At 47.9% G+C, this 13,486-nt stretch overlaps 1 protein-coding gene across 6 annotated transcripts in view; it reads left to right on the top strand.

Moving 5' to 3' along the window:
- Positions 1–13,486, top strand: part of CDK5RAP2 (CDK5 regulatory subunit associated protein 2) — a 184,434-nt gene that overhangs the window by 141,504 nt on the left and 29,444 nt on the right. For all 6 annotated transcript variants that reach the window (XM_061200019.1, XM_061200023.1, XM_061200021.1 and 3 more), the window contains 3 exons: positions 1,983–2,215; positions 9,316–9,364; positions 12,035–12,225. In XM_061200019.1, the coding sequence (XP_061056002.1) occupies positions 1,983–2,215; positions 9,316–9,364; positions 12,035–12,225 (473 nt within the window). The remainder of the gene's footprint in view (positions 1–1,982; positions 2,216–9,315; positions 9,365–12,034; positions 12,226–13,486) is intronic.

Below are 13,486 nucleotides of genomic sequence, written 5' to 3' on the forward strand. Positions count from 1 at the left end.
GACCCTGTTAATGGCTTTTACTGTGCTGGCGGGGGGTGGGGGTGGTGAGGTGGAGGGGTTCGGGGGGGAGAGGGCGGTGCTGAAACTGATGTCCTAGGCAGGGACTACATCTTTACCCTTCAAGGTCATCTTAGAGAAATAAGCCTGTGTTGAAAGAGAAGAATCTTCAGGTCACGAAGATACGTTTTACGGGCATAGATATATACAGTTTTGCTTCACAAGATTCGACAAACATGGGATCATTTGTAAAGCTGACCTTCATTCGTCACTAATTTGAGACAAACACATTGTTCTGAATTGTCAGGAGCCAGAGTGCATGTTTCAAGACTTCCCAGACAGTGTGGTTGAAGGCAGCTGGTATTTAGTGAAAGGCAGTTGGGTCAGACCCCTGGTCAGGCACTTTTCTTACTTAATCCTCACAGTCACCCGAGAACGAGGTGTTCTTAAACCGTGTGTTTGTAGGTGAGGCAGTGGGGCCCCAGAGAGGCTGCCGTGACTCAGAAGGTGGCCTGGAGGGGTTCGCAGAGCCAGCTGGTCCAGCCCACGGTACCCCGTGCTGATGCTCGGGCTCTTTCCCGTCCATTAAACCGGCCCCACCTGCAGTGCTGCTGTCACGTGATCTCTCTGAGCTTACGTGGGGTTGAAGGTGGTCGCCAGTCATCATTGCAGGGAACGGGGATCACGGCGAACGGAAGGGTCAGGGTCTCTGGCAAGCCACTCTGTGGCCAGCTTCCTGCGCCCACAGTTGGTAAGGAAGACAGAGCCACGCTTTCCTGAACTTGCGTTTTTCTCAGTGCCGACTAATACTTGTGGGCTCACATAGGGAAAGACGGATGTTGTATGGACAGAGTTGGGCTTTTTTTTTTTTTTTTAACACCTTTATTGGAGTATGATTGCTTTACAGTGTTGTGTTAGTTGCTGCTGTATAACAAAGTGAATCAGCTATACGCACACATATATCCCCATATCCCCTCCCTCTTGCATCTCCCTCCCACCCTCCCTATCCCACCCCTCTGGGTGGTCACAAAGCACCGAGCTGATCTCCCTGTGCTATGCGGCTGCTTCCCACTAGCTATCTATTTTACATTTGGTAGTGTATATAAGTCCATGCCACTCTCTCACTTCGTCCCAGCTTACCCTTGCCCCTCCCTGTGTCCTCAAGTCCATTCTCTACATCTGCGTCCTTATTCCTGTCCTGCCCCTAGGTTCGTCAGAACCATTTTTTTTTTTTCTTTTCGGATTCCATATATGTGTGTTGGCATACGGTATTTGTTTTTCTCTTTCTGACTTACTCTGTGTGACAGACTCTAGGTCCATCCCCCTCACTGCGAATAACAGAGTTGGGCTTTGAAGGCAGAGCTGTGTTTGAGTGAGAAGTCTTCACTGTTTAACCAACCTGCCATCTCCAAGAGTCAGTTTCCTCTCCTGTAAACGGGGTGTTCATACAGTTGTTGCGAGATTGAGAGGAACATAACTTATAAAAAAACACTTAATTCAGTGGCTGACAGGTCATAGACCCTCCGTAAATGGTAGTTAGGATTATGATTATCCTCTGACCTTTAATGTGAGAGGAGAGAGTCCCGTTTTTGTTTTCCTGCCTTACAGTTTCTTTTCTGTCCTTCGTGAGAATTTGTGCTGGGTCCCCTGACCCTTGGAGCACTCATTTCTACAATTTGGAGTAGTATTTTTGAAGAGTGAGTGGAAACTAATTGTTCTCCCGAGTCCTTGCCAATCTGTACTTTAATTGGGGGCTTCGTAAGGTTAAAAATATTGCAGAACAGCCTTTGTTCCAGCATTTGTTGGCTGTTTTGAAATCGAAGGAGGAGTGACCTTGGACAGTTGCAATTTTTCTAAAAGTATAGATACTTGCTTAGCTGCAGGCTTTTCAAAACTGTGCTCTGTCATTTCTCCAATTAGTGTTAAAGTCATGGAAATTCAATTCTAAAACGGTCCAAGCATTTTCTTTTCCCTCCTTTTATCAGATATGATTCGTTAGTTCAGGCCCAAGCCAGGGAGCTCTCCCTTCAACGACAGCAGATTAAGGACAGCCACGTCATCTGTGTCGTTTATCGTCGGCACATGAACGCCATGATCAAGGCCTTTGAGGAGCTGCTGCAGGCCAGCGACGTGGATTGCCGCGTGGCCGAGGGTTTCCAGGAGCAGCTGAATCAGTGCGCGGTGCTGCTGAAGCAGTTGGAAAAGCTGTTTCTCAAGGGTAAGTGGGGCGGGGACTGCGGATCTTAAGACTCATCAGGACTTGATCCAGGACTTCTTGGAGGGGCCCAGGAGGAACGGACTCCTTGGCCTCACCTTCCGCCCCTCTGCCCTGGTGAGGTGATGGCAGAGCCCCACTGGCCGCTGCTTTCTCCTGGTGGCCACTTCCGCGTGGTTGGCAGTCCGCGGTGTTCCAAACCTGGGGTCCAGTGGAGGGGCCTCAGGGGCCAGGCTGGTGAGGCGTGGCCACGTGGTTGCCAGTTCCTCCAAATTTTCAAGAGAATATGGAAACCGGGGTTTGGCAGGTAAAGACTCGTGGATTTTAAATGTTGGCAGCAACAAACAAAACAAGCAAACAAGAAAACCCAAACTTTCCTTGGTTAACAACATATTCAAGGGTCAGAGGTGGTCAGAGATAGGATGAAAGAAAACCTTTGCTACGTGCTAGGTACTTGAATAGATGTTATCGCATTACAATTAAAAAATAATAATTTGCATTTTTTTTGAGATCTCAACAAAGATCTCCCTTATATCTTCATCCAGCTTCATCCGTTTTGCCATGTTTGCCCTCTCATTCTCTTTTTCTCTCTAGATAGACACACACATACATATATACACACACATACACACATTACTGACAATCTTTCCCAACCCTCTGAGAGTGGATGCGGTTGCTCCTTCTTCCTTGGGGAATCTCGTCCTCCCTTGGCTCCTAAGAGGACACCATTCAGAGTCAGTACTCCCGCCCACCCCACTGGCTGCCCCTTTGAAGCCCTGCCTTCAGCGCTGGTTCCAGATCTGAGCAGGTTTCCCCCTCCCTGCCGCCACGGCTGCAGCTGGCTGCCGTCACCTCGCCTGGGTGCTTGCGGTCCTCTCCTCTGGCCTCTGTGCTTCCACCCTTGTCCCACAGCGGTCCGTTTTCACTGTAGTCAGAGTGGCCTTTACAAAGTGTAAGTCAGGTCATGACCGCTCTCTGCTCAGAATCAAAGGCTTTCCTTTGTGAGTCATGAGGGTCAAGTTAAATCATGGATGTGAGGCCTTGGCAGAGTGCGTGGCTCGTTGCACGGCCCTGGAGTCCTGAGTGCTTACTCGCATCTGTACTTGTGAGCCTGGGGGCTTCATCCTCAGAACAGCTTGATTTATGTGAGGAACTTGGCCTTAACAGAGGGAGGTCAGTTGCTCGAAGTCACAACTGACATGGCAGAACCTGGATTTGATTTCAGTCTTTGTGCCTTCATACATCCACACAGATGGGTCACGAGGGTCCACGTGTGTTCAGTGTGATGCCAAGATAGAATGTGGAGGTAGTTTGGCCTTCTGGGCCCAGGGAATGTTTTTCCTCCATTTTTAAAAAGGGCCCCACCGCTTAGGCGCGTCGCAGGCTGATTTTCTAGTACCAGCTCCCGGGACCTCTGACACAGGAGCACTTGACTTTTTCCAGCTTTATGAAATCCACTTTTTTTCTGGCTAAGGTTTTCCAAGTAAGCTAGTTTCCATTTTATTATTGGAGGGATAAGTGGGTCCTCAAGAGAGAGCTGTGTCTTCCTGGCCCGAGGCATTTTCCATCTGTCTCTTTTCTTCCTACAGGCCCTCAACCTGGGAGTGGGAGGCTGAGAGAGACTGCCTCTGGCACCAGATGCCCTCCCTCCCTCCCTCATCCACCCGCCTCCCCTTGATTTATTTTTTAGTTATTTACCTTGACAAGCCCAAGGAGATCTCACTTCTTGTTTCCTATGGGTTCTGGAAGCAGAAGCATTTTGGGCTTAGCAGACAACACAAACACAGAACTTAATTCTCTTCTACAAAAGGCATAAAAGTCTCAGGAACCTCACTACAGCAGTTCTTTTTCTTAGAGAATAAAATGTAACAAAGGTGGGTCTTTCTGGGATGCCATCTGAAGAGTCTGGCTCCTGAATTATGAAATGAGCTTACCATAAAGTAATTTTATATTTGAGGTAGTTGCGTAGCATGAGTTCTTAAAAAATTTAAATGTAGCCCTTTTTTTTTTTTTTAAATTAATACAAAGCGGTACATGTCTATTGTGGGATAGCAGATAAGCGAATACTCCCGTAATTTTATCATTTATGCAGCAAAACATGAACACCTTGGAGTGTATACTTTCCAGACCTTTTTCATACGTATGTGTATTTTTGGTGGAAGTAGGACGATTTGCAACCTCTCCCTTTGTTCAATTATAGATAATAAATGTTAATCTACGTTGTAGGTTTTAGTGGCTGCGGAGCATTCTTTTGTATGAACGTACCATAATTAATCATTCCCCATTAGATGGATATTTAGGTCGTTTCCAGTTTGGGGCGATGATAAAGGACAGTGGATTGGAATCTTTGTGCATATCCTTGCTATTTCTTTAATGATATTTAATTGGTAGAACCCAAGAAGTAGGATGGTAGTGCGCTTTCTTAATGCTGGTAAGGATTAGAGCTGGGATTCTTGCCTCGCTCCATAGGCTAGGGAGTTCACTAGGGGTCTGGAGCCCTGCAAGATTTTGTGAGTGTGGGTGTTTTTCTGGGGTGACAGTCTATAAATTTTAGATTCTCAAGGCGGGTTGAGACCCCAAATAGATCAAGGACTGGTGTTGCAGTCCCAGGTTTTCCGCCATATCCTTGTCCGTGGTACCTCCTGAGAGCAGTAGCATGAATCAGGAAGGCTGTGTTTTTGTCTTCAGGTATTTTTGAGTGAGTGCCGAGGAAGGAGGTGGTGAGGTAGTCCCTGTCCTCAGCGAGCTCACCGTGTGTGTCAGGGTTTAGCCACATGAGTAGAAGACAGTGCTGGGATCCCTTCCCTTGGTGCTCCTTTGCCACAGGGATGAACCCGAAACATCCATTTCTTTTTTTTAAATTAATTTTTATTGGAGTATAGTTGCTTTACAATGCTGTAGTAGTTTCAGGTGTACAGCAAAGTGAATCAGTTATACATATACATATATCCACTCTCTTCTGGACCGAAGCATCCATTTCTTTCAAGGGCTTCCACGGTCTGCCTTTTCCAGCCCTCTAACCTCGGAATGATAATGATGATTATGAAGGAGAACCAATGAGGAGGGCTGGTCTTACTGTATGCCAGGCATTGTTCTCAGCCTACTATTTAATATCCTCATTTAATAATGAGGAACAGAGAGGTTAATTTACTTGCTCAAGGTCACACAGGAAGTGGCCGAGTCTGGATTTGAGCCCAGGCAGCTTGTTTTCACAGCCAGACCTGACCCCCATGAGGTCATGCCCCTCACACTCCTGTCAAATTGGGTGTCCTTGTCAACCATTTCTGTGGGCCTGGCTTTGCATTTCCCCACTTCTGGGACTTTGTTCAAATAAGTCCTTTTCTAAAAGGCTTTTACTCCCTCTCCACTTCTAGAAATTCTGCCCGTCCTCCAGGAAGCTTCCTTTGTTCACTTCAAGTAAAAGCAAACCTATTCATTTTCTTTGTTGCCGGGTTGGTTGTAGCTCGCATATGGCATCACGTCTGGCCTTGTGATGGGGGCCATGTGCTGGGGTGGAGAGAACAGAATCTTTTGAACCAGACAGGCCTGAGTTCAAATCCTAGCTTTGTGGTTAAGGGTCAGATTTCCTCTGTGAGGTAATAGCACCTGTCTGGCAGAGTTATTAGTGAGGATTAAATGAGATTATTAAAGCGTCTGGTGTCCTGCCTGGCCAGTAGTGGGAGCTCAGGAGGTGACAGCAATGATTTCTTGTGGGCATATTTTATTTCTTCAGAGCGTAAGCTCCTGGAAGGTGGGGGCCTGGTCTTGTCCTGGCCTCCCAGCCTGGGAAGGGACCAGACAAGTAGTGCCTGGTCAGGATTTGATGATGCTGCTGGGAGTTTTATGTGGTATGGACCTGGCTCTGGGGTGCCCTTGGATGAAATGTGCTCTGCCTCTGTCTGGCCCACATAGTTGAGCTTGGAGGGGGGGGGGCACTGTGGACTCCGAAGAGAGGCTTCCAGGAGGAAAGGATATTGGAGCTCAGTCTTCCACACTGGGAGGATTCACAGCTGGTGGGAAAGGGTATCTTAGGAGTGGTAATGGGGTGTGCAAGCTCTGGTTAGCTATGTGAGCCAGGCTGTCTGATAGAATGGAGGACTTTCTCTCCTGAGTATCTGTGGAATCTGCCCTCCACACAGCACCTTAGCTTCTTCTTACCTTTATAAAGCAGTTCTTTCCTGCCTGAAAGATCTAGATCAGTTGTCACCTCCTGTAAGTTCTCTGGTGGTCCAGGCTGGATCGTGCTTGTCTCCTCTGTGGGTCCTCCCCCAACATCCGATGCTGCCTCTGTCACAGCGCTGTCATGTAGTTGTCTTTTGGGTCCACTGTCCCCACTCAGCTGTCAACTCACTGGGGGCAGGCCCTTCATTCATCTCTGTATCCTCAGTGTCGGGCACAGGCACCCGGGAGGAGGCCTGTAAATATTTAATATGAATTACCAGTGAGTTGGAAAGGAAGAAACAGTTGGGTCATGTAGGAGATGCCAGGCTCTGATATTTGAACTTAATTTTGTACGATTGATGGGTTTTGACCTAGGGGGTACCATTTCAAAAGAGGCTTCTTACGTGGTGGCCGAGTACAGAGGGGTCAGTGAGGGGAGGGGACTGAAGGCGGGTCCATCAGTTACAAGCCCGTCCTGCATCGTGATTCTCGTTCTTGTTCAGCTATGTGTCGGGTAACTAGATGTCTTTTTATTTGGAAAGATGAACCCCCCCCCCCCCCGCCACTGCCACATACTCCACAGCTTTTTAGGTGTAGCAGTAAGATTTGCCTGAGAGATGGGAGAGTGTTTCCATGACGTGCTTCCTAAGCTTCTGGAATAGCCTGACAGATGGTACCCTGTCACCTGTGTGAAGGCAGATTCCACCAAGAAATTCAATGCATCAGTTGTACCGACGATCTCCCTATGACTCCCACAATAACACTTTGTCACTTGGTTTTAAAGAACTCTGTGGTGGAAGCGAAACAAGTGGAGTACAATTGTTGAGTCATTACAAGCTCCCCAAAGCATCTCTGGTTTGAAGAAGGGGAGCCCAGGGTTGCTGGTGGCATCCAGGTCATGGCCTCCTTCTGTGGTCGTGGACTTTGTTAGGAATCGAGGAGAGTCTTTTTGCTGGTTTTAAGATGAGTTTGCGGTTAGCTGAGCCAGAACGCTTGGAACCTGTGCTGGGCCACTTGTAGTCCCTGAGGCACGTGCCTCTAAAGAACGACCGGAAATGTGAAGCAGATGTCGCGTTATTGCTTGCCTGGCTAGTACATGTAGAGCCCTGAGCTCTTTGGAAGGCTAGGCTGGGGCAGACGGCCCATCCTTAGGGTCTAAGGGCCAAAATCGTATCATTAACTGAACATCAGTAAGCAGCCCTGTGCAGGTGTGAGAGGAAAACGCCAAGTGAGTTCTTCTTCTAAGGTACACTCATCCATGCCCGTTCATGTGGGACTTGGAATGTCAGGGTCTTGGAATCTGACCAGTCAGGGGTATCAGATGTAGATTCCCCCCTTGAGGCGGGATGCAGAGGACAGAGAGGGGGAGCCCTTGAGAGCATACTGTGGGGTGGAGGCCTGTCAACCTCTCCCTACCTCTTGGGGAGTCCAGATATCACACCAGTTTCGGTCGGGATGGAACCAGAGGATGGAGATACAGATTTGTGGTGGGGCAGCTGTGAGAATGTCTCCATTGCCCTTGCTTCACTGAAGCAGTAAAGTAGGTGAGAGTGGGAAGTGGGGAGAGTGGGAGAGTGGGAACATTCAACCTCCTGGATTTCACATCTTTACCTTCAAACGGAGATCCGGACACTGTGCCCGTAGGGTTGTTGTGAGGTCTGAAGGAGACGGTGGCTACTGAGGAACCGCCCTCAGCGCTCATTCCCGGAGCCCGTGCGCCCTGCGTGGTGCTGGTGCCCAGGGCCCGGCCCGGTGGGTGGAGAGGGAGCCCTGGCAGCCACCCAGCCGGCCTGGGGAGCTTGTGGGTGGGAACCACAAGATACAAAGCAGATGTGCGTGTTTCCCGTGATCTTTTCCTCCGCACTGTGGTGTTTAAGAACTTTTCCTTTTATGAGTAGTTTTGAAAATGGTACATGTGGGTGCAGTTTAATTATAGTCTCATTTTTCCAGTACTGCTATAGAAGGTTTGTTTTTTTCTTTAGCCGCGCGTTCATTTCTTCAAAGAGCTCCTCCCAGTCTGCAGTTTCCAGCGTTCTGAAGTATTTTTAAACTAAAGTTGTTCATCTCTGAAACTGGGCTCACGTGTTCCTTTCAGACGGCGCATGATGACACGCAGGGGGCACAGAGCATTGTCCCCGACTGCGTTCTGAGACACTTATTTTGTTTTCTTTTGTCATTTCTTCTAGTCATTCCCCCTGCTGCAGGCACCAGCTTTTTTAGCTGCACTCACAGCCTCCTTGTCCTAGGAATCCCACTTCTGAGAGCCTTTCCGGAGGAGATAGTTTCAGTGTAGATAGGGCTGCATGCACAAAGATGTTTATTTTATTTATTTTTTAAAAGTGAAACATTGGAGAGGGCCTAGACATCAGCTAGGGAACTGGCAGAAACTGGTCCACGTCCACCTCCAAGGGAATATTCATGTACTCACTAAACACGCCGTTACTAAGGCAAATTCGGTAAGTGAAATGCTCATAATAAAGGCCAAAGTGAAAAATTAAGTCGTAGTATAGTATCACCCATGTCAAAATGCGTGGAAGAAAAAATGGAAGGAAAGCCAAGTAACACGTCTGTGGTGGGTACCTGGAGGGTAGCGATCTTCTTTCTCTTGATTCTGTTACCCGTTTCCTATAACAAGCCTGTATTCTGTTAGTATCAGAGTTTTAGAGAAGGAAGAAGAGCCTGCACCCAGCAGCGCCTTTGTGATTGCTTTTTAGATTCAGTGCTGTCACCTTCCTCCTGGAACTAGCGCCAGAGCAGTGATAAAGGAGGAGTCTAGAGTCTGAGTGGTATTCTTGGTAATCCTACTTTAAATATCCGGGACTGTTATGAAGAGTGTTTAAACAAATGGAATGGTGCCTCTGCAGATGGATGAGGAAGAAATTATTAGCGAGCACTTTTTTTTTTTTTAATGTTTTCCTTCTTGATGTTATCTCTGCTTGCAGGAAATTCAGTTGAAGTGGAAATGAACACCCAGGAAGAACTGAGAGAGAGGTGAGTGTGTGGCATTTTGGTAAGAAGACGTTATGGGTTAGGTTTGTCTGCCGGCGTTTTGAGTGTTCTGCTCCCTCCTGTTCTATTAGTTTCCTGCGTCTTGTAAATAAAGCAAAAACACCTATGAAACTGACAATGGTCATACAAAACCAGAAGTTCATGCCGTATGTCCTGCAGCCTTCATTCATTTGCGTTAGGTTGCTCTTGGCGTTTCTGTCGGGTGATTTGACCCAGATGACACATTCCTTCTGTTGGCTCCTGGATACTTGCAGGATGAATTCCAGACTCCTGAGCCTGACCCATCTTTCCTTTTCATCATATACCCCATGCTTCAGTCTTAATCTTACTTTTGATTGTTCTCCAGACCATGCCTGGACACAAGCAGTACACTCTGCCTTCTTCCTCTTATAATTTAAAAATCCTTCTTCAGAGTCAGTTCACATGGAAACAGACCTTGCTCTCCCTGACACCCCCATCTCTCCACTGCATCCCAGCATCAGTGATCCTTCCTATAGCAGTTGGCACATAATTACACTACAGCACTTACCACATGGTATTATAATATTTTCTGCATTTGTCTTTCTGTGCCTAGGATTCCTTGAAAGAGGTAAGGAGACAGCATTAATTAGGTATGGTATGTGCCAGCTGCTGCCCTAGGCATTCACATCTGTTATTTCTGACCCTACAAGGTGAGCATTATTGTTCCCAGTTTAGGATGAGGAGCCTGAGGGTCAGAGTTGCATACTTGCCATTAAGAGGCAGAACTGGGATTTGAACTTGAATCTGTTATACTCCAACACCTGGGCTCTTATTGTTATTCCACATTGCCTTTTGAGGGCAAAGACTTCTTTAATATCTGCATACCTGCTCTAGCCCCAGCTATCTGGCATGTGGTTGGAATTTTTTAAAATGTTCATGGAATAAATGGATTGCAAACACTCTTAGCTTGCCTCTGTGGCCACCTGGAAACGTCAAGGTCTCGCCCTCCTCTGTTGACTTGTTCAAGGTTCTGACTGTCGTTAGTGCTATTGATGTTTCCCTCATCTTTGGAGCTGCGACCCTTTGGACTCCTGGGGGCAAAGTAAGGAAATAAAGACCAGTCTGGGGTGCAGAGTTCGAGATTTTACTGGCATCATGAAGGCCACCAGCATCATTAGAGTGAGCAGGCAGGGAGGTATCACAGCTCACTGGAGGACATTTTAATCAGGACTTCTGTAAGTTTAGAAGAAACTCTCCTCTCCCACTGCAGTATTCTCAAGACCCCTCCCAGTTCAACCCTCCACTTCTGTCCTGATAATAACGGTGGGTCATGTCCCACCAGCAGGCTGCGGAGAGGGCAGTAAGGGCCTCCCCGAGTGGAGATAGTCTTCGCTGAGATCTGAAGCATGAGGCTCTGGGGCGTGGCTTGTTGGAAGAGCGTCTCCCCTCGAGGTGATGGAGACACGGCCCCTTTGAGCTGCGTGGCTGGTGCGTGGAACATGAGGCTAGAGAGGCAGGCAGGGCTGCCTTGGGCTGGTCCTCAGATACTGCATTAAGAACCCAAAGCCTGTTCTACAGGAAGAGGGGAGTCTTTGAAGGATAGTAAGCTGGGACTAGACATGATCAGATTGGCCATTTTGAAGGCCGACTGTGGTTGCTTGGAGAATGGCAGGGAGCCTCTTTTGGCCTTCCTTAGCCACGTGTCACCCTTCCCTTTCTGGCAGGTTTGTTTCTGTTCCTTCTGTTCTGCTGTTTTCAGCTGTAGGCTTAGTGCTCATGCTAATTAAATGGGTGCCCTCGGCCCCTTCTGCACTTTGCAAGGCAGCAGCAAGCCATTCCATCCATCACGCTGTCTGAGCGCAGTTGCATCTGCTGTTTACCTGTTAATGAATGCATTGCAGCTTTGGAGTCCTTTGCTCTTGTCTGAGCTCATGAATAATGAGACGAGAAGTAATAGGAAAAAGTGGGAGAAAAAAGAGCTTAAATTAAGGAGCTTATCTGTAATGGGGATTCATGTGGGCTCTTCACAGAGTTCAGGGTGGTCTTCCTCCTGGCTTAGGTGGCCCTTGGGAAATACAGGTCAGTAACCAGATGATTGCCTCAATGGTGATACCGGAATCTGCTTGCAGACCGTGAGGGTTTTGAGGTTTTTAAACCTGTAAGTCCACCTCGTGGGTTTGGGTTGGCCCCCTCCCCCCATTCTCCTGGGGCCTTGGAGCCAGACAGACGTGGATTCAGATGTGGGCTATGCCACGTACAAGCTGTGAGACTGTGGGCAAGGCTCTGATGCGCCTCTGTCCCCGCAGCTCTAAATGAGGACGGTCCTCCCTACCTCAGAGGGATTCTGTGAGGACCAAGGAGGACAGTCTGTGTAAAATGCCTGGTACAGAGCGGCCAGTTGATAAGCAGCTGCCACTGACTCATGCCCTCTCTCAGGGTCCCTCCACTACCAGCCAGACGGTGGCTCCCCCTCCTTCACTGGCTCCAAATCAAGCCCACTGAGCCCTTTTTTTGTTTGTTTTTAGAATATCCTTGCTAAAAAATGCTCTAGGGAAACAAAAAGCCTCCAGAACACCATTGCAAATATGGGTAAATCACAAAGAACCAGTCATCTTAAGTGTTCTTAAGTCATGGTCCTGGTTTGGGATCTTAGTGTGGAAAACGATTTCTCTTTCAATCCCAATGGTCAAGGATTGAGGAAGACAACTTAAGCTACCAACACATTCTCCCTGAGTCTCCTGCGCCCTCAGCCTCCCGCGCACTGTCCGACTGTCACGTGCTGTCCGACTGTGAAATGTCCGAGAAGTCCTCCTTCTCACGAGACCAGAAGCAAGACAGCGAGACCGAGAAGACTTCGGTCCTGGCAAACAACGTTTCTCAAGGTAAGCCAAGCTTCACTGAGCGTCGTAAACCTAGCCAAAGTTTCCTGCTTTGAACGACAATTTGCTGTCTTGCCTTCGTACTAAAGCAGAGTGTAGTGACATTTGAATAGTTACCAGATGAGAGGAGATCCTGCGAGGGCCCAGGCCCGTTGTTCAGAGTATCATTTATCACCGGGGAAAGCTACGGTTGTTGAAAGTGTTGGAGATTGGGGAAAAGTCATTTTTATTTTTTAAGGATGACGTGTTATATGACTTGCCATTCCTTATCTGGCAGGCTGGAAAGCACTGGGGTTATGGATCAGGTCTAGATCTGGTCCATTTCTTGCTGTCTCTTTCGAGCTCTTCCTAAGGTGGTGTCACTTTGAGGACCTTGCTTTGAATTGTACAGGGGCCCGAGAGTACCTAACCCCCTGTTTGGAGATTTTGAATTCAATAAATCTGCTGTGTTTCTCTTTAGTGTGACCCTCAGCCCTTTCCGTCAGCCCCTTGTCCTGCCTCTGGGCACGGAACTGTGGGCTCAGTTGGCAGAATCAACCTCCCATGACCCCACCTGCCTCTGAACTCCCCTTTACCCCTTCTGTGTTTGCAGTCTTGATTGCCTCCTGTTGGGCATTAGGTAGGGCTTACTGTTCATAAGTTCAAGGACTAGTATAGACCAGAACAGACAGACCTTTTCCAGTAAAAGGCTGGATACTATGTACCTTAGGCTTTGCAGAGCATATGGTCTCCATCGCAGTTACTCAGTCGTGCTGTCGCAGCATAATGCATCTGTAGAAAATACGTAAATGCATGAGTGTGGGTATGTGCCAATAAAACTTTATTTACCAAAACAGGTGGTAGGTGGATTTGACACAGGGGCCATAGTTTTCTGAGCCCTGGTATAGACTCTGGACCTCAGCTGACATCCTCTGGTCTCTCCTTTTTCCAGTGGGTTGTTTGCAAGGCGCCCAGAATGGACCCAGGGAACAAATCAGACACCTCCCTGCTAAAAACTCTTTGTTGACACCAGATCACATAGAACCAGGGTTTCAAAATTTTTAAATCTTTGTTTTTAGCAGCAGAAATCCCCTCTCCCTTTTTTTTTCCAGATGAAACTGAATATATATAAAAGATATATAAAATATATAAAAGGTACACATTTTTTCCAAAGGAGTGGAGCCTTTATCCCCAGTGGCGCCTCTGAGGCTCCTTTAGGATACGCAGGGGCCAGAGGAGCACAGTTTGAAATCATACCTAGAGCATGAAGTGTACACGTTTGATG

This window comes from Eubalaena glacialis, chromosome 9 (genome assembly GCF_028564815.1).
Source record: "Eubalaena glacialis isolate mEubGla1 chromosome 9, mEubGla1.1.hap2.+ XY, whole genome shotgun sequence".
Classification (NCBI taxonomy): domain Eukaryota; kingdom Metazoa; phylum Chordata; class Mammalia; order Artiodactyla; family Balaenidae; genus Eubalaena; species Eubalaena glacialis.